We start from the raw sequence: 19,828 nt of genomic DNA on the forward strand, positions 1-19,828 counted from the left end.
GAGAAAGCCTCCACCGCAGGGCTGTAGGGAGCATGCAAGGAGCCGGCGCGAGTCAGGTGCTTGGCACAGCTCCTGCATTTAGTAAAGACAAGTTAAAACGTCGAAACCAAACCAAAAGTGAAGCTCCCAGCCCGCCGCGGGAGCCCAGGCGGGCTTCAGGTGCAGCGCCCAGCCCCAGCGCCATGTCGTCCTGCAGCCCGCAGACCGCCTCCCTCCCCACACTGGCAGGTCCCTCTCCCTCTCCTGCTCCCCACCCTCTGAGGTAAGGCTCACAGGTGGGCAGCTGGGGCCCGCGCCAGGTGGGTCAGAGGTGTCTGGGGCCACACCTCACCCACAGCCCTGGGGCAGGCCGGGGCGGGTCCCCACGCATGCCCAGCCCCACTGCCTCGTTACCTGGAGCCCGGGCAGCACCGACTCCCACACCTGGTGCCTTAGCCGACGGAGCGCAGGGAACGCGGAGCCCTGTCCCTGCCTCCGCATAGGGGAGACAGGTGAGCACCCTGTGCAGTCAGACCCGGCCCTGCTGGGCGTCCACTCTCCCTCCGGGGGGTGTCCGGCCAGGAACCTGGGATCCTGAGAGAGCTGCCGGGAGTCCAATCTTCGAGGTGAGACAGGCCATGTGGACTAAGGAGAAGCGAGTGGCGTGGGCCACCGTGTGGGGGGATCAGAGAGGCCCATGCAGATGCAGCTCCTGGGTGGGCTGCTGGCGTGGCACGCTCCAGCCGGGGTGGCCGGGACGCTGGGTTCTGGAGGAGGTGCTGCTCCTCTCCCAGCTGGGGCCTTTTAGGATCTGGGGAATGTTGGGGCAACGCCCTGCCCTGAAATCCTCTGCTGTGTTCCAGGAGATAGGGTCTCCCCTCGCACCCGGGGCGGAGAGAAGCAAGAACTGGAAGAAGGAATGGGGAGGGCGGCCGGCGGGGGGGTCAGGAGTGTGCAAAGCAGGAGTCCTGGGGCTCTGATTGGTTTGCTCATCCTGGTAAGCGCCTGGCCCAGGGAATAGAAACTGGAGCCCGAAGGCGACTCTGTGTTGTTCTCGATGTGATGAGACGTGTGGGCTTAGCAGGCAGTAAATTACAGTCAGGTGCCCAGCCTCAGGAGCAGTGAGTCCTGCAAGGAGGGCACCTGCGTCCTCACCCAGTCCGGCCACAACCCGTGATGCACACTGTGTCTCTGTTGCAGGGCGGTTTGGTGGAGCGGGGCCTCTCTGGGGCTGATGCGTTCCCTAAGGTCCCCACTGTCTCCTGGGTGAGCTCGAGGGGCGCGGCCACCCCACGGGGACCATGTCAGAGATGCTCCTGCTCAGGTCTGCCAACTCCATCCTGAGGACCGTGTAAGGAACAGGGACCCCATCCTCCTCCCAGGGAGAGTACCCGGGCCACGTGGCACCTGGACCCCCAGTCTTGGGCTTGGGGGTTTCCATTCCACTGAGTCACCCTCCCAATCGTACCCAAGAACTTTCTTCTCCTTGCTCCCCAAAGACCCATGACAGCCCCCAGCAATATGTGCGAGCCACTGAGCACTGAGCACTAAGCACTTTGCAGGTATCCTGTATCCTCACCACAGACACGGGGCTGACGCAGAGCACCGAGGCTCCCAGAGGTACGGTGACTTGCCCAGGGCCACACAGCTAGTGGAGCTGAACCCAGATGGGCCAATTCTGGTGAGCCTCAGAAAGCATTTATGGAGCACCTCTTGCATACAGCACAGTGGCCTGACTGGTGAAAGGGAAGAAAGACAACAAGATAACTAGGAGATGGACGCCCCCTCCAGGAGGGGCTCCCATGGAAAAGGAGGGCTCCTCTTGGCTTGTGGGTCACACACATGGTGAAGACTTGAGGAGGATGTTTCCTGAGCTCCAACTGTGCACCTTAGGGCATCTCAGGGCCAGAGGACAGACAGACTCAGGGAGCTTACCAAGCCGCGTGCGGCATTCAAGGCCCAAACCGGAGTGTCCAAAGGCCGTGAGAGTGAAAAGGTGTCGGGGATAATCCCCGAGGGCTTTCTGAAGGAGGAGCTGAATGAAGCTCAGTAGGCTCTGTCCTCAAATGGTCCCCTTCAGCTCCTCGGGCAAGACAGGAGGACAAAGGAGAGACCAATTGACCAGAGACGGTTAGGAGAGGGAGTGCAGGCTCTCCCAGCCCCCTCCGCCCGTCCCACGCACCTCAGCTCACAGTATATTCGCGCACACAGGCTCTTCAAGAGCTTCCTCGCTCCCTGAGCGACCAGACAGGTGCTAAGCACATTTGGTTTCTGTGCAAAACGAGTAAGGCAAGGTGCTTATGGGGTACGTGCGAGCAGGAGGAGTCTAGTTTTCCAGAAGGACAGGAATACTGCGCTCATCCCCTTTGACAGGCGCTGGTCCTGATCGCGGTGGTCCCACCTCACCTGCTGGTCCCTCGCCGGCCCCCGAGGCCGCCCCGAACAGTGGCAGGAGTCAGAGGGGCGTGGGAGGGGTCAGGGCAGTCGCGGTGGCTCCCCTCGGAGGACGCTGGGAAAGCCAGGTCCCCGGGCTCGCTCCCCAGGCCGAAGAGGCCGGCTTGTCCAGCGTTGGTCTCTCAGCCCCCTGGCCACTGCACAGAGGGGGTGGGCGAGTGGCTGGAGGCCCCCCCCAGCAGCTGCAGGAGCGCGGGCAAGGGCGAGCACTGAAGCGGGCATTGCGGCACCCCCGCCCGGACACGGGGCAGGAGGCCCACGGGGAGGGCACGGGCCCCAGCACCACGCAGCGTGGCCCCCTTCCCTTCTGTGTCACAAGCCAGGCCAGACGTCAGTCCCTGGTTGTGACCTCGGGAGCAGCCACACGTCACAGGGAGGTCCTGCAAAGTCTGTTTCAGACGGTGGGCGAGGGCGCCGTCCCCTTCCAGGATGCTGACCTCTCTTAATGAGGCAGCCAGCCTTCTGCGGCTCAGGGCTCCACGTGGGCCGTGCACGGGGTAAGCGTGGTGTCCCTGTCACAGTCCCCAGAGGAGGACTGGCTCTCCCCTGTGACCCCGGACGGGGGGCGACCGCAGTGCATCTGAGCAGGATGAGCTCGCTTGGCCCCCGGCTTCCGTAGGCAGCTGTCTTTTCGTTTCGTCTGCATTTAGCTTTTTTGAAACCAGAAGCAGTTTACACACATTTTTATCAGGTGCAGGACATGCTGCTGGTACCTTCTGATGCTGGGGGTTTAAAGCAGACTCATCTGGCGGGCGGTCGCAGCCCACCACGGCCTCCGCCAATCTGGGGGCGGTGATTCCGGAGGCCAGTCTGCTGTAGGCGCCTTTGAGGACACAGCCAGCAGAGTGTGGAGCCTGCACCAAGTTCACTGTCCCCACTCAGGGACTCCCAGTGGGGCACCCTCGGCCCACGTGTGTGCGTGTCCCACATTCACCCATTAGTTCTATTGTCTGCGCCCAGAGCTCTGGGGCCGTTTGGTACCAGCACAGCTGTCTCTGTCCCAAAACAGATGCAGCGTCCACTCTGTGACCCAAGCGAGTCATGGCGGCGGCCAGCGCCCCAAAGTCAGCAGGACGAGTCCCACGCACTCAGAACCCTCTGCCTGGCACAGGGGCCCCTTGGTCCCTGTGCCAGACAGAGGAGCCCTGCTCACAAAGTTCCTAGGAAGGGGACCGACTTGCCCCCACGCGCCCCCCTTCTCCCCAGGCCCCTCCCTTCATAACCTCCTGATGTCTTTCGTTTTAAAACCTATCTCAGGTTCTTAAGCAGACTGCTGCCAGGTGGGCCTGGGTGCGTTCACAAACTTAGTTTGAACCTGTGGTACCAGCAAGGAATAAGGCCGAATGTGACAAGCAGGTAACTGGCCCAACAGCCTGGGAAGTGGGCAGGGATGGGACTAGCCCCACCCTGACAGACGGATGGGACTCCCTGGAGCCAGGGTCCTGCCCTCGGGGCTGCCATGACCAGCTGCACAGGTTGCACACTGCACAACTCCAGTAGGCTCTGTTTACATACTGGTGAGTGTGAAATATGCCTGTGGAGTTGTGTAAGGCCGTAGTCCTGCTTGACTCTGGTGCATGTACTGAACTCCATCCGCTCATCACCCAGGATGTTGAGGTCTGGCCAATTGAACCCTAAGGAGAAATGGTGCCAAGGATCAGTTGACAACAGAGACCCCATAACCCCTTGCGCTATCCGGCTGGAAGGGGAGATCCATTGTCTAGGGCCACCATGCCTGGGAAGCGAGGAGGATCTGGGCCAGGGGCAGAGGGGTGGAGGCAGATGGCCTGAGCCCCAGATCTCTCTGGCTCCACACCTGTCCTCTCCATGGGGGAATAGGCTAGGGCCTCCCACAGGCTCCCTTGGGGAGGGGAAGTCCTCACTGGGGTCTGCATAGGACGCGTGGGAGCCCTAGAAATGTCCTCAGCTCCACTCTGAGCTTCTGAGCATGACTGTTTCCAATGTTTGAGGCCCAGGGGGTGTGGGAGTGAGGAGGAGGGGCTCCACTGGAGTTGTGCCCAGAACCGGCCAGTGCTGAACCCCCAAGCCTTTCCTTGTCCAGATGGGGACACTGAGTCCAGAGAGAGCTGTACCGTTGCCCAGAGTCACACGACAAACTAGAGCAGAGCAGGGCTGAGCGCTGAGAACCTGCAGGGAGAACCTGGGTGGGGTGAGGTTAGCCTGCGGCTGTGAGGTCTTATCCCCTGACCCCCACCGGGAGGCAGAGACGCCCGTGTCACCCCCGGGGTGCCCAGATGTGTGCCAGGCCAGGCCCGAGGGTCTCACGTTGTTTCTCCCCTCCCCACCAGCTCCCTGACTGATGGGCAGACGCTCTCCAAAGAGTTCCTAAGCCATGCTCTCGCACTCTCGTCCCCAGAGAAGGAGAAGGATGCCCAGCTGGATGGGTCAGGTGAGCCGGCCGGGAGGCTGCGGGCTGCGCCGGGGTGCTGGAGGGCCGCGGGCAGCACCCAGGCAGAGGCCAGCTGGGGGAGCCACAGGACAGGACTTGGGGGCCGCCGCAGGTAGAAATCCCTCTGGTCGCCACGTCCCCAGGGACCCCACCACTCCCCTTTCCTTATGGCCGCATCAGGGCCAAGCCTGAGGGAAGGCAGTGAGTGGTGGGGAGGACGGAGGCAGGGAGGCAGCCGGGGCCTCTGGACGGGTGGAGGCCCCAGGGAGCAAGGCCGGGCGCTCCCAGCCTGGTTGCCTGGGCCGAGGTGCCGGTCGGGGGGCTGGAAGTGGGCAGAGTGTGTGGGAGGCTTGCAAAGACGTTCGCCCTCAGACGGTGGCCCCAGGAGGGCTGCGGAGCTTTATCATTTACCCCGAAGAGTCATCAGAGTGACAGCAGCCGCATAGCTTCCTTCCTTTTTATTGGCTGAGGACATTGTAGCAACAGCGCAAGTCAAACAAAAACTGAAACAGGAAGTGCCTGGGGCAGGGGTCACCGCCTCCGGGGTCTGCGCTGTCCTTGGGGTGGCACATCCTGTGTCGCCTGCCCCGGGGTGCGGACCCTTCCCGCCAGGAGCTCCTGGGAGCAGAGACCCCCCAGGCCGCCCCCTCGCTCGGGTGTCTGGGGGGAAGCGTTTGAACTCGGCGCGTCTTTGGCAGAATGTCCTTCCGTTTGGGTCCGCCTGGGGTCTTCCTCGTGGTTAGACTAGGTCTGGGATTTGGGGAGCAAGTGGTAGTGCTTGAGCTGGAACTAGCTGCGGAGGTCATTTCTTCAGGTCCCTGCGCAGGGCCGAGGGGTGGGCGGAGCCGGCAACAGGACAAGGGGAGGCCCTGGCCTGGCTTTCTGGGTTGGAGGACAGACAAAGCGTCAAGGCAAAGGTCACCGTGCCCACTGGAAGAGATGCCGAGAGGTGTAAAGAGGGCAGGCTCCCCGGGAGCAAGTGCCAGTGACCTCCCCCGTGGGGCAGGCGCCGCCATCAGACAAGCGGCCCCTCTCCCGCGCTGGACGTCTTGGGCTAAGGAGCTGCGGGGACCGCTGCTGTCAGCAGGCGCACGGCAGAGCTGCCTCGGGGACGTCAGCCCTGCCGGGGCGCTGTCCGGCCGGCCTCGTGAGCCCCCCGGGGCTGGCATGAGTGTCATGCTCTGCCCAGCTTCTCCTGCTCAGCCCCGGGGACTCTGGGGCACGGCCGAGGTGAGATCTGAGTCCAGCCGGGACCGAGCACCCGCCACATGCCAGCCTGGTGCCGGGGCTTGTTCTCGAGACCCCCCTGCGGGGCCGGGAGCCTGGCCTCCAGGCTCCGCGGGGAAGGAGGTGGGAAGGAGTCTTGCGCCTGCCCTGTCCCGAAGCGCGCTCCCTAGGATCGGGAGAAGGCCCCCGTCCCCGTGGAAGGCTGTAGGGAGGGGGCTGGAGGGCAGTGAGAGGGGTTCAATCCTCCTTCCCCACCCGGCTGCCCCCTGTGAACGTTTACCTTGTGCTGGGCTTTGTGCTGAGGGGTTTGCAGTCTTTCATGTTGTCTTCAGAACCCCACCGAGCTCAGAGAGGTTCAGTCCCACCGCCAGAGGAAGTGGAACTCTTGGCTGGCCACGCTGACTCTTTGGGCCCTGGGTAGCAGTGCGGTCCCCTCCGGGCCTGGTGAGCCCCGGCCTGCCCTCCCGTGAACCGCTGAGCTGGCAGCCCCTCTGGGGAGCTCTGGGAGGCCTGCCTTCCACAGTCAGCATCCACCTGGGCCTCCCTGAGTTCCCAGAACCTTGAGGGTCCTCAAGCTCCTGTCCCCAGGCCAGGCTCTGAGCTAGCGGGCAGACCCACTGAATCTGACCACACAAAGTCAGCCTTGCGCCGGGCCCTGGAGACACAGTTCTTTCTAGCTCTTTCTAGCTGAGCATGAACCCCAGCTGGAGCAGGGCAAGGCAACACCGCAGGGAAGGGGAGGGGGTCCAGGGAGAGCAGCTGCTGGAGATGGGGCTGGCCAGGGCCTGCCCCCCACGCTCACTCTTCCCAGCAGACTCTTACACCCACCAGGGAGCTCTGACGCGGGCGTTTCTAGCCCCATGAGGCCCGCGGTTGGGTCAAGGGCTGCACGGGGCCTCCCTCTGTCCCTCACTCCCACCCTTCCCAAACACTTCGAAGGCATGGCTGCTCTTTGGCTGGAAGGAGACAGATACCACCCGTGTCCTGGGGAGCTCCCAGCCTGAGGCTGGGGAGCAGGGTGGGGACAGTGGGAGACAGAGGCCCCCACTGTCGCTTCAGCCTCTGGTGGGGGTGGGAGTGGGGAAGGTAGGACAGATTTCACCCCGAGAACAGAGGAAATTCATGTAGACAGCTCCTAACCTGAGAAATGGGAGCGAGTGGGAACCCCAGCCTCACCAGCCAAAAAAAGTGGGGATCCTTGTACAAACTTTTTCTAATCAAATGTCCAAGTTAAGTTATGAGTGTGTATTAGATGCTTCCCTGGGCCCAGAGCGGCTCGTGTCTGATGTAGGTTTGGAATGTAGGGGAGGTTGGTGGGGTCTGGAGCCCACGCCAAGAAAGAACTCTTGAGATGTCTTCAGGGCAAAATGGTGGTTTTATTAAGGCCCGGGGACAGGACCCGTGGGCAGAAAGAGCTGCTGCCCTGGGCTTGTGAGCGGTGGCTGAGCACGTACTTGTCCAGGCCCAGCGTTGCTCATGTCTACCCCTGGGGTGCTGACAGGGTGTGTGTACAAGGGAGGGGCCCGGAGGGCAGGCTCATGCCCAAAAGGACATGAAAACCACCTTGGGCACCTGGGGACCGGCCCCAGGGGTGCCCCTGAAGGGGGTGCCGGCAGAGGGAAGCAGAGCTCTGCGGGGCAGGTGGAGACGGGCTCCGGGGTCTGTGTGCGTTTCCTGCGCACGCACACCACAGGGCGGGCAGTGCCCATCTCAGCGCCCCCACTGCCGTGGTCCAGACCTGGACAAGTGGAATTCTGGGGGTAGAACATAAAAGCTAAAACAGTGACCCCGGGGGGGCCCACAGAGACCATCTTGTCCCTCCCTCCCGATTGTGATTCAGATGGGGACATTGAGGTCCAGGGAGGACGGGGGTCTCCCCAGGCTTTCTTTGCTGAGTGGCCACAACCCAGAGCTCCTAACCCTCGGGCAAGAAGGCTGGTGAGTGGCCAGCAGGTGGAGGGGGTCTCTCCCACCTCAGACACAGTGGAGCCAAAGTCACATTCTGGCACATTCTGTACAAGGTCTGGACAAACTGTTCTGTCCCAGGCAGGCCTTATCCTTATCTCGGGTCCTGTTCTGAGGCCGCCATGGCCTCTTCCCCTTAAATATCCCCACGAATGCCTGGCACAGGTCTGAGCAGTGTCCAAGGGCCGCAGCAAAGGGTCCCTGTGCGCAGAGGGAGCGTCCTGGCCCCCGTCCAGGCTGGCCTCGGCAGCGGGGGCTTCGGGGTCCGGCGCTGGCAGGAGCATCTTGGAGGCAGATCTGTCCCAGGCCTGAGAGCACCTGCCACCCCAGGCCCATGCATCCCTCCAGCTGCAATAGGCTCCTTCTCGGCCATTCCCACGGCAGCAGTAAATGCCCCCGGGCTTCTCCTCCCCCCCACTGCCCTCGCCCCTCTTTTTCCTCCTTCCCAGCCAGTTGAGAGTGATTTCCTCTGCTGTTCAGAAGCCTTGATCCCAGAGCCCCAAGGACAGCAGCTCCCAGCCTGCCGGGCCGCCCCCAGCATAATGCGTGATTGACAAGACCCAGGCCAGGGTCAGGCCAAGACCGGTGGCCATGTGAGCAAGAGAAGGCGAGGAGACGGGGGCCGGGCCTTGGGAAAGCCCACCCCGGGCCCTGAGCTGGCATGGTCTCGTGTGTTCTGGGGGCTGGCGGTCGGCCGCGGACTGCTAGCTGGGGTGGGATCGTGGGCGCCTTCCTGGGTGACAGGGACCTCGGCTGGGTCCTGACTGTGTTCTGCTGCTACTGAAGCCGTGAGCTCGGTTGGGCACGGCGGATCTGCGTCCCTGTTGAATGTCAAGGTGGGGGTCGGGGACATTTTAAATTAGGGCTGGCAACCCATCCCGATTTCTATGTCTCTGCCGCCACCCGGGAGCCACCCTCAGAGCGGCAGGCGGAGGGGCACCCCCAGCTCATGGGCCCTCCCTCCTGCTTGGGTCTGGCCGAGGGCCAGGCTCCTCCCCCAACCCCATCCCCAAGGGAATGGACCGTGGACCCTCACGCCTACACCCCATTCGGCTGCTGGGACTGACTGAGGCCTGGTCCCACTGTTGCCCCTGACCTGCTGTGACCTTGGCCATCCCTCACGCCGCCGATGGGCCGCGTGTGGGAATTCCCGGCCGCTTCTCCGCTCATCCGTCCATATCCTGGCGGGCGCCACAGGCTTAGCCAAGGGCAGTGGTTGTGCGGGCTCAGAGTCTGTCCGGAGAGAAGGAAGGAGGGTTTCGGGAGCGCCCGCTGTGCGGGGATCCCAGACGCAGACGGTTTCCGCTCTGCCTGCGAGCTGACACCACGCTCCACCCGATGCCCTCCCGCGGGCATTTCCTTGTCATTAAACTCTTTAAAACTTTATTTTCATGACGGCTTAGCATCCACGGTGTGGCTCCCTCTGAAGCATTTACCAGTGCCCTGCTAGGGACACTGGGTCGTTTCCAGTGACTGTGCTCGTAGAAACAGAGCCATGGAGCGATGGGCCTCCGGGCTCCCAGTGTCCGGCCCGCTGCTCCGTTCCCACGGGCTCTTCCTGCCAGTGTGGTTGCTGCTCCAGGGGTTTTTTATTCTTACGTTAATCCCCATACATTACATCATTAGTTTTAGGTGTAGTGTTCCATGATTCATTGTCTGTGCACAACACCCAGTGCTCCATGCAGAACGTGCCCTCCTCAATACCCACCACCAGGCCAACCCATCCTCCCATCCAGCCCTTTGGTATAGTTGGCTGATTGCCCCCAGGAAGCTCGTACTGACTCACACTCCCGGCTGGTCGTGAGCGGGGTCGGCTGGGCTGGTGACATCTTTGTTGCTTCGCGCTTCTTCATATTGGGAGAGACCCCGGGCAGGAGGCGGGGGGAGCCGGTGAGGGCAGATGGCTCCGGCCAGGGAGGCTGTCACGACGACAGGCCAGGCGGGGACGAAGCGAAACTCGGCGTGGCTGGGGGCATGGGAAGTAATGGACTCCCGTGGCTCCCTGTGCGGTGGCAGCCACCCTCGGGCACCCTCAGCCCACCACCCGCTTCTCTGGGCTTCCCGCCCCGCCGCGGCCTCTGCCACCCATTCTCTGCAAGTCCCGCTCAGCTGCTGCGGAGAGAAGCTCCCCAGGCGCGGTGACCCTGTGTGCCTGGTCCAGGGCGTGAGATTAGGCCCATTCCTGCAGCCCTGGGGCGGGGCCCGGGTCCAAGCCCTTTGTGGGCCAGCCAGCCCTTCCAACGGCTCTGCCCACCTTGCTGATAGCGAAAAACGGGGTTTCTCACTCGTCGTCCAGAGATTTCTCTCCTCTCAGACAGAGATGAGGTCGGGAGAGGGAGCAGCATGAGCAAAGGCCCAAAGGTGGGCCTACATGGACCTGAGAAGACAAAGGGGAGCGTGAGGCCCCCAGGCTTGGAGATTCATCTGTCTCCCCTTTGTTCAGTCCCCAAGCCCGAGGGCGCTCGGCGGCTGGCACCAAAGGCCGAGGCCCCTGAGCTGTGGCAGCCTCGGCAGAAGGACACTGAGCCGGGCTCCCAGGCACACAGGACGAGGTTCATGTGGCCGCGTAGGCAGGCACCTACTCGGTGGGCCAGCCTGTCTCAGCGCTTGGGCAAGAAGGTGACCTGCATCACTGTGGGCCATGCCGGTGAGTGGGGGGGGGAGGGGAAGAGCAGAAGGCCTGGGTCCCCTAGACGCATGGTGGTTCAGTCCAGCCTCCCTGGGACAGGGATAGGACAGAAGCTAGCTCATTTTTCCCTGAAGGCCCCTGACCTCCGCTCCGGGCTGGGCTTCTGCACTCGGGCCCCAGGAAGTAGTCACCCTGCTTACAAGAGCCTCCAGCTGTGGGGGAGGCTTGACCCTCAGCGAGGCCCGGCTCCTGTGTTCAGGGAGGGGTGGTACTTGGGACCGGAAGCGCGGGAGAGCTGTGTGGCGGGGACCGGGTCTCAGGTAGAGACACAGCGTGGGCCAAGGCACGGGGTGGGGGCAGGGGGCACTGGAGCCGCTCAGGCTGGCTGGAAAGGTGTGTGCTGAGGTCACAGAGGGTTTTCCTCAGAGGCCACCGTGGGCACAGCACCCTGTGGTCAAGGTCAGATCTGGGTTCCGAAAGGTCTCTCCAGGAGCCCTGGAGAGTGGGAAAGGCAGTGGTGGCCGCTGCCCAAGGTCACCGCTCCTGAGCTCCCCTCCAGGCCTTGGGCAGGAGGCAGAACGTCCTTTCTGGAAGGAGACACGGGCACTGGGGCCTGCGGGGGCCTGGGCGTTAGCCTGTGGGTGGGAATCCCAGCTCTGCCCCCAGCCGCACAGGTGACTTGCCTCCCCGTTTCTCAGAGGGTCAGCTGTGCTACCTCTTAGGCTGTGAATAAGGTACGTGCCGCCCACCTGCTGCAAAGCGGGCACTCGGCGAGCCGTGACCACGGCAGCCCTCCGTGGGCAGGGGAGTGACTGGGCCTCCAGGATGGCGAGCAGGCCCCGTGCCCGCCAAAGCCTTTCCTCTGGCCGGTCTGGGGACTCGGGGGCCCAGCTGGGTCGGCTTGGCTGGTGGAGCAGGTGCAGAGAAGGGCCGGCCGGAGCCTGGGGTCGCAAGCCCCGCTGCAAGGCGCCCATCCCCCGGCTGGCTCCCCTCCCTGGGCAGGCAGCTGGGCTAAGTGGAGCCAGGCTCACGGGCCCACCAGCATCCCTTCTCTTTCTGGTCCCCTCTGTCCTTCTGTGCGCAGAACGCGGGCACCGCCAGGCAGGACCATTAGCGGGAGAGCATAAGTTAGACGAAGGAACTCTGTACGACATATCCATCCAAAGTTCATGCGCTCTTTCCTTCTGAGTCAATGAACCCACTTCTAGAAATCTGTCCTTTGGAAAGCCTAGAACAAGGGCCAAAAGCTGGGAGCCGTCAGGGTGCGCGTGGCTGGGAAAGTGACTGGGACCGGCGCTCACCCCCGCCCACCTGCACCGCCGGAGATTCTCTGAGGTCACAGAATTAAGGATGGGTGATTTTCGACAGCTGTGTTTGATTTGGTCCGCATAATGTTTTTTTGAAGTGTGAGCCAACATTTAAATACGGGGTGATTGCACACAGACACCCAGATGTCAGATAACCCTTGGTTTGCATTCCTGCTGGGCACCAGCTTGCCCCTGCCGATGAGCTGTGCCCAGCGTTCCCACCATGCCCTGTGGCCTCCCTGGCGCGGGGGTGGGGCTCGGGACAGTCACCGTCCCCTTGGACTGTAGCTCTCCTTCGTGAGCATTGTTCTTTATCAAGAACAGAGAAACAGAAGGAGGTTTCCCAGAGCCCTGTGTTTCTGGGACGGTGAGAAGGAGACTGATTCTTTGTGGGAATGCAGACTCTGGTCCCGTGACTCCCACACAGACCCTGGAGCACTTCACTCATGTATTATTTATCGTTACGCATTAGTTTTTTAAAGATCTGATTTACTCATTTAAGAGAGAGAGAACACAAGCAGAGGGAGAAGCAGACTCCTTGCCGAGCAAGGAGCCCCACACGGGACTCGACCCGAGGACCCCAGGATCATGATCTGAGCTGAAGGCAGATGCTTAGCGGACTGAGCCACCCACGCACCCCTCTTTACACATTATTTCTTGTGATATCGACACCTGGCCCCTCTGGGCATTTTGGGTTTGCTACCCTTGACTCATACAAGAGTAACAGGGCCTGGGGTGCCTGGGGGGGCTCAGTCAGTTAAGCATCTGACTTGGTTTTGGCTCAGGTCCTGATCTCAGGGTCCTGGGATCGAGCCCCGCGTCGGGCTCCACGCTTAGTGTGGAATCGGCTTCTCCCTCTCTCTCCCTCTGCCCCTCTCCTCTCATGCCCCCGAGGGATCCGCCCACAGGGAGAATCCACCTTTTCTGGTTTAGGGACCAGGGAAGGGAAGAGGGCCTCCAGCTGCCCAGGTATTAGAGAACTTTTATTGAGGTATGATTGCACGGCCTCAAATTTACCCACTTTAATGTGATCATTTTTCACTGAAAAAATCATTGTTTTTGATTAGCGAATTTTTACAGTTGTACCAATATCACTGCGATCTGATTATAGAACATTTCCACCACCTCAGAAAGATCCTTGGTGTCTATTTGTGGTGACTCCCACCACCGGGCAACCACTAACCTGCCTTCTCTGGACAGTTCCCATACACGGGTCATCTTCTGGCTTCTTTCTGGGAACACGGTCTGAGATGCACCGTGCTGCGCCCAGAGCAGCCGTGTCTGCCATTTCAGGGTGGACTTGTGTTCGTGGGTGGCGTCGGGGGGATGCCAGGCTTGACTGGTCACCGGCGGACGGGCGTTTGGTGGTTTCCGTGTTTGACTATTACAAATGATGCTGATGGCATTCACATCCACGTCTTTCCGTGGCAAATTCCGTGGCCTCCTTGGAAGCTAGGAACCAGCTCTCCTGTCCCAGCCCGGCGTCTTCTGTCAACCTCAGGGTCCACGTGCAACCGAGAGTGTCTGGAGGGGAGGGACGAGGTCATCCCACAGGATGGTTTTGAGGTTGGTGCTGCCCGTGGCTGGGGCCACCCATGCGGTCCAGCCAGCAGGTGGCAGGACAGCCCCTCTTCCGCCTAAGGACGGCCCTGGCCCAGGGAAAGGAGGCCCCATAGACAAAAGGATCTAGACCTCCCGTCCAAGCCTCCTGGAATTTGGAGAACTTGGAAAATTGGAAATGTGCATTTATTGTGTACCAACTAGGTGTCAGGGTCCTTCATGTACACCATTTCCTTTGACCGCCCCCCCCCCCCATCATCCCTGAGGTCCAAATCCTCATCTTTGCTAGGAGGAAACAGACTCAGAGGTTGCACGGTGCGCCCAAAGTCTCGCACACGAAATGGTCCATCTGTCGCCACCTACCGCTCGCGGGGCCGGCTCTGTGACCTTGGGGAGATGCCCGGGCCTCCCCGAGCTGCGCTGCCCCATCTGCAAACCGAGGCACCACCCCCTGTGGAACAGAGTGGGTCCCTGCGGGAGGGATTCGGCACAGCGCCGACACCTGACGAGGAGTGAAGGTTGTCCCTGCAGCTGGGACACTTCTTGGGCTAGTCTGAGCCACTGGGCTCTGGTCCCCCCGTCGGGAGGGCTGTTCTTTCTGCGGCTTTGAACTTCCGTCCAGCTGGGCCTGTCCCCGATTCTCAGCGGGCAGAGGAAGGGTGGGAACCCCGAAGCATGTTGAGGTCTGATGGCCCTGCTCTTCTGAGGCAGGCCTGAACATACTGACCACCCAGCCTCGAGGGGCAGGTTCCACTGGCACGAAGACAGGAAAAGGTCTTGGCCCTCGGTGCCTCTACGGCCTCCACCTCCTTGCTGTCTCCCTAAGCCTTGCCTATCCTCAGGGCTGTCAGACCTCCTCCTCCAGGCAGCCTCCCAGCTGCCCCAGTCCTGGTCTGCCACCACCCATGGCCCAGCCCCCAAAGCACTGTTGGGACCGGCGGCCCGGGAGGACCAGGGCCTCAGGGGGCAGGGGAGGGGGACCCTAGGCCAGCATGATCCCAGCTGTGGTCTCCCTCCCCCGCCAGCATGATCCCAGTGTGGTCTCCCTCCCCCGCAGAGGAGAAGCTGTGGACAACGCGGGCAGACGGACGCGTGCGCACACGCTTTCACCCCACCTGCCCACAGCCTCCTTACACCGTGCACCAGATGTTCTCCGAGACCCTGGACAAGTATGGGGACCTCCGTGCTATAGGCTTCAAGCGCCAGGGCACGTGGGAGCACATCTCCTACTCCCAGTACTACCTGCTGGCCCGAAAAGCCGCCAAGGGCTTCCTGAAGGTGAGGGGCCCCTTGAGATGCAGCCTTTCCCTCCCCAGACCTGCCTTCCAGCTCTGGACCCTCGTAGGTCCCCTCCCTGGCTCCCAACCTGGCGAGCCTCTGGAAGGAGTGACTGTAAAACCACTCCCGTGCACTGGCCCGCTGGGACGCGCTGGGCCCTCCCCACATGCCAGCCACTCAACACCTGGTTTTCATTCGTGATCACATTCGAGTCGGGCTGGGCTGCCTGCTGGGCTGGGCAGAGGGCCTGACTCCCTGGGAAGGTGCCGAGGGGGGCAGCAAGGGCCCCAGGGCATTCTCCCGCTGGGTGCCCTGGGAGGGTGGTCCCTGCGGTCTGGAAGGGGGCCTGGCTGGGCATGAGAGGCCCCCTTCCGGGCCCGCTGACCTGGCCTGTCGGCCTTGGTCCTGGAGCTCGGCCTGGAGCGGGCACACAGCGTGGCCATCCTCGGCTTCAACTCCCCGGAGTGGTTCTTCTCGGCGGTGGGCACGGTGTTTGCAGGGTGAGTGGCTGGGGGCGGGGCACAGTCTCCGGTGGGGCGGAGGTGGGCAGAGAGGGGAAAGAGGGTTGCTCGCGTCCTCAGAGGCCCCCATGCCCGGCCCAGACCCCATCTCCTCCCCGGGGGCCCTCTCGGGACCCCTCTGCCCCCCTGCCTGGGCAGCAGTACTGAGCTGGCCGGGAACCCCTGCCTGTCCGGGCGCGGCAGCCCCTGGGGCAGGGCTGCGGGCTGGGCCGAGGGAGAGGCGCTCTGCACCAGTCGGACACGAACCTCCGGGGCTCTTGCAGTGGCATCGTCACCGGCATCTACACCACCAGCTCCCCCGAGGCCTGCCAGCACATCGCCCATGACAGCCGTGCCAACATCGTTGTGGTTGACACACCGAAGCAACTGGAAAAGATCCTGAAGGTTTGGGGCCAAGGGGAAGTGGGCACGGGGCCAGAGGCCAGGTGTCCTTGTGGACCTCCAGCTTACAGAGGACTTTCCCATCCTCCCTTCCGGGGTCCCCCTCCTCCCACGGCAACCCCATGACACACGGATACACGTAGAACGAGGCAGGGCAGTGGGTACCTCAGCACTGGCCAGCTCCGGACCCTGAGGACCAGGAAGCCCAGGACGGGGTGACAGCCTTGGGCTAGGGCCACCAGCTGGCCCACTGCCTCCTGCGGGCACCGGGGTCCTCTGCCGGTGGCAGGCGGTGTGCCGTGAGGGTGGCCCAGGGCCCGGACACCTTGAGCACTCAAGCCTGGCCTTCAGTGCAGGATCGGGGGTGGGGTAGGGGGCTGCCACAGGGCAGGGGCTGCAAGTCTTCTAAAGTCCTCTAAAGACAGCGGGGGCATAGCAAGAACTCGAAAGCACCCCTTGAGCCAGCCGGATCTCCTCTGCAGAGGGGGGATTCCCTTAAGACCCCTCCCTTGATTGGCGGCATCCCACATGAGCCACGGCCAGGGTGTGGCAGCCCAGGGACAGCCCTGAGCCCCAGCCGCACCCACCACCTGCCCCCGGCGCGGCCTTCGGGGGCTCCTTGCATCCCGGAGGCCTCTGGGATGGACTCGGAGGCTCGGCTCTGGTTCTGGAGGTGTCCCTGAGGGTGGGACCGTGGGATCTGGATGCCCAGAGGGGCGGCTGGACCAGGGGCCCCCCCTCCATCTCCAGTGAAGAGGTCGCCCCCTCAAGCCTCAAGAAAGAAGCCAGCTTGGTTGGCCATCGGCTCCCATCAGAATCCTGGGCCAGCTGTGGCTGCCAGCAGACCCCTGAGGCAGAGTCACCGGAAGCCGACCCCAGATCAGAGTGTGTTTTGAAATAGCTCCCGCAGTGAGGCTGTGGCCCCCCGCTTCAGTTTGCAAAAGCTGGTGCTCTGGACGCAGCACCTCCCCATTCGCGTGGCCCAGGCTCCCCCATGTGCTTCTCTGTGTCCAAGTCCCTTTCCAGGAGGACAGCAGCCATGGTAGGTTAAATCATTTAAACCTGATTCCTTCTGTAAAGACCCTATTTCCAAAGAAGAGCCCATTCTAAGGTACTGGGGGGTTAAGACTTCAACATATCTTTTTGGGGGACACAGTTCAACCCATAGCAGTACCATATGAGTGCTCTTAAATTATTATATTGTTAAAGTCAAGAACTTTAACATGGAAGAAAGAAAGGCGTTGTTATCAAAACTTAGGAGGTCTGAAAGGCAGTTCATCCCCCCCGTCTGCATTTCACACACAAAGAAACAGACCTGGGCGCCGGGGTCTCAGGGAGGCGGCGGTTACCGTGTTCGGGTGCGTACAGCACAGCGGCCCCGAGAAACGGTCTTGTGAGCCCGTTTTACAGACAAGGCAAGTGAGGGCCAGAGAAGTGCAGGACGGCTGACTCAGCCCCGCCCCGTCCCTTGTAAAAGTGGCAATAGGGGAGGGACGCTGGGGCACTTTTCACGCTGGGATCGTACCAGGGAACCTCAAGAACCAACTGAGAGAGTCAGTGAGGGGGCCTGGCTGGTCGGCAGCAACAGAAGGCAGCGTGGGGGCACGGAGGGCCGTGTTGGCACTAGAAGGCATGACAGGCCCCGGAGGGCAGCCACCGTGGGAGGGGGTGTTGAGCGAGTCCCCGCCAGGGGCGAGGCAGGGAGCAGTCCAGGCAGGCCCCGCGTCCCCTGGGCCTGTGCTGGGACGAATGCCACCTGCGGGCTGCTTGCAGGCAGGGTTTCATCAGAAAAGCATCGAGCCTCTCCATTCAAAAGCCAGGACAGAAGTTAGAGCAAGAAGTTGAGCAACAGGGGGAGGAGATGGGCGGGTGGATCCGGATGTGGGACACTGCTCAGGCCAGCTGACCTAGTTACCGCAACGTGTCCGTGGCAGAGATTGTCACCCTCAGTCCCGTGTCAGAAGCACCCGCAGGTGTGTTCGACATGGGGTGCCGGGCCCCACACCCCTCAGCGTCGGGTTGCAGGAGGCCTGGGGTGGGGCCCGAGGATCTGCATTTCTAACAAGTTCCCTGGTGAGGCTGCCCTGTCCTAGAGGGAAGCAAGGTGCGGCTTTGCTCCGAACTAAAAGACACTTAGACCCGCGTCAGTTTGTCTTCGGGTATTCCATTCACTCTCCAGCGCCTTGTTAGTTATTACGTTAGTGTTTGCCCTCGGGTTTACCGTTTGCATTTGTAACTTAGGGCGGTCTGCTTTTCCGTCGCTGGGCTGCGCACGGTCACAGGGTTCTGCTGCTTCGCCTGTGACATAGGGTCCCCACCAACATCCTCCCTCCTCCCTGCCTCCATTCTGCCTCCATCCAGGTTACAAACCCTACCCTACATTGTTTTATCATTTAAAGGCATTTTAAAAGAAGGAAACATGTCTCTCATATTTACCCACCCGCTGGCCATTCCCTTCCATAGATACAAGTCTGCTTCTGGCATCATCTTCCTGCCTTAAGGATTTTCTTCAAATTTCTTGTAATACACATCTGAAAACGTGTTTATTTTCTATTTTTCAAAAGATATTTTCATATGGTTTAAAATTCTGGGTTGATAGGACTTTTTTTTTCTTTCAGCCTTCTAAAGATTCCATTCCAGTGTTTTCAACTTTATGTAGTTTCTGACGAGAAGTCTATTATTTTGTGTCTTTGTTCCTCTCCGCGTATATAAGGTATCTTGTTTCTCTGGCTGCTTTTATTTATTTTTATTTTTTGACTTTTTAAGTTTTTATTTTAGTTGCTGTGTAGTTGATATATAGTTTCAGTTTTCGGCAATATTAATTTCAGGTGCACAATTCAGTGATTCAACACTTCTGTGTATCACCCGGTGCTCTCCTTCATCCCCGTCGCCTGTCTCCCCCATCCCCCCACCTCCCCTCTGGTGACCAGCAGTGTGTTCTCCAGAGTTAAGAGTCTTATTTCTTGGGAGCTCCTGGGGGGCTCCGTTGCTCCATCAGTTGAGCATGTCTGACTCTTCGTTTCGGCTCAGGTCATGACCTCAGGGTCCTGGGATCCGGCCCTGCATAGGGCTCTGTGCTCAGCAGGCAGTCTGCTTGTCCTTCTCCCTCCCCCTGTTCGCTTGCTCTCTCTCTCTAAAATAAACAAATAAAATCTTTTTTAAAAAGAGTCTGTTTCTTGGTTTACTGCTCTCTCTCTTTTCCCCTCTGCTCGTTTGCTTTGCTTCTTAAATTCCACATATGAGTGAAGTCATACAGTATTTGTCTTTCTCTGACTGACTTATTTCACTTAGCATCATACCCTCTAGTTCCAGCCACGTCATTGCAAATGGCAAGATTTCATTCTTTCTGATGGCTGCGTAATATTTCATTGTATATATGGACCACATCTTCTTTATCCATTCATCTGTCGATGGACATGTGGGCTCTTTCCATAGTTTGACTATTGTTGAAAATGCTGCTATAAACATCAGGGTGCATGTGCCCCTTTGAATGTGTATTTTTGTATTTTTAGGGTAGATACCTAGTAGTGCAATTACTAGATCATAAGGTAGGTCTATTTTTCTAATTTTTTAAATTTAAACTCAATTAATATATAATGTATTATTGGTTTCAGAGGTAGAGATCAGTGATTCATCAGTCCTCTATAACACCCAGTGCTCGTTACATCACGTGGCCTCCCCAGTGTCCATCACCCAGCCCCCCATCCCTCCCACCCCTTTCCCCCAGTAACCCTCAGTTTGTTTCCTCTCATTAAGAGTCTCTTATGGTTTGTCTCCCTCTCTGATCTTGTCTTGGTTTATTTTTCCTCCCTTCCCCTATGATCCTCTGTTCTGTTTCTTAAATTCCACATATCATTGAGATCATATGATACTTGTCTTTCTCTGACTGACTTATTTCGCTCAGCATAATACCCTCTAGTTCCATCCACGTTGTTGCAAATGGCAAGATTTCATTCTTTCTGATGGCTGCGTAATATTTCATTGTATATATGGACCACATCTTCTTTATCCATTCAACTGTCCATGGACATCTGGGCTCTTTCCATAAGGATAGCTCTATATTTAACTCTTTGAGGAACCTCCATACTGTTTTCCGAAGTGGCGGCACCAGCCTGCT

At 60.2% G+C, this 19,828-nt stretch overlaps 1 protein-coding gene across 4 annotated transcripts in view; it reads left to right on the plus strand.

Annotated features, from left to right (window-relative positions):
* ACSBG1 (acyl-CoA synthetase bubblegum family member 1) overlaps positions 1–19,828 on the plus strand; it is a 46,401-nt gene that overhangs the window by 13,042 nt on the left and 13,531 nt on the right. Inside the window, exons 2-6 of one of the 4 annotated variants that reach the window (XM_064569748.1) lie at positions 3,691–3,789; positions 4,743–4,843; positions 14,589–14,809; positions 15,221–15,309; positions 15,594–15,714. In XM_064569748.1, coding sequence (XP_064425818.1) covers positions 3,691–3,789; positions 4,743–4,843; positions 14,589–14,809; positions 15,221–15,309; positions 15,594–15,714 — 631 coding nt within the window. Of the gene's footprint in view, positions 1–3,690; positions 3,790–4,742; positions 4,844–10,363; positions 10,683–14,588; positions 14,810–15,220; positions 15,310–15,593; positions 15,715–19,828 lie in introns of those variants that run through there. The other 3 variants (XM_064569749.1, XM_064569747.1, XM_064569750.1) reach the window with 3 other exon arrangements.

This window comes from Mirounga angustirostris, unplaced genomic scaffold, assembly GCF_029215605.1.
Source record: "Mirounga angustirostris isolate CCGP_5_RB_7025 unplaced genomic scaffold, mMirAng1.0.hap1 SCAF_9, whole genome shotgun sequence".
Taxonomy (NCBI): Eukaryota; Metazoa; Chordata; class Mammalia; order Carnivora; family Phocidae; genus Mirounga; species Mirounga angustirostris.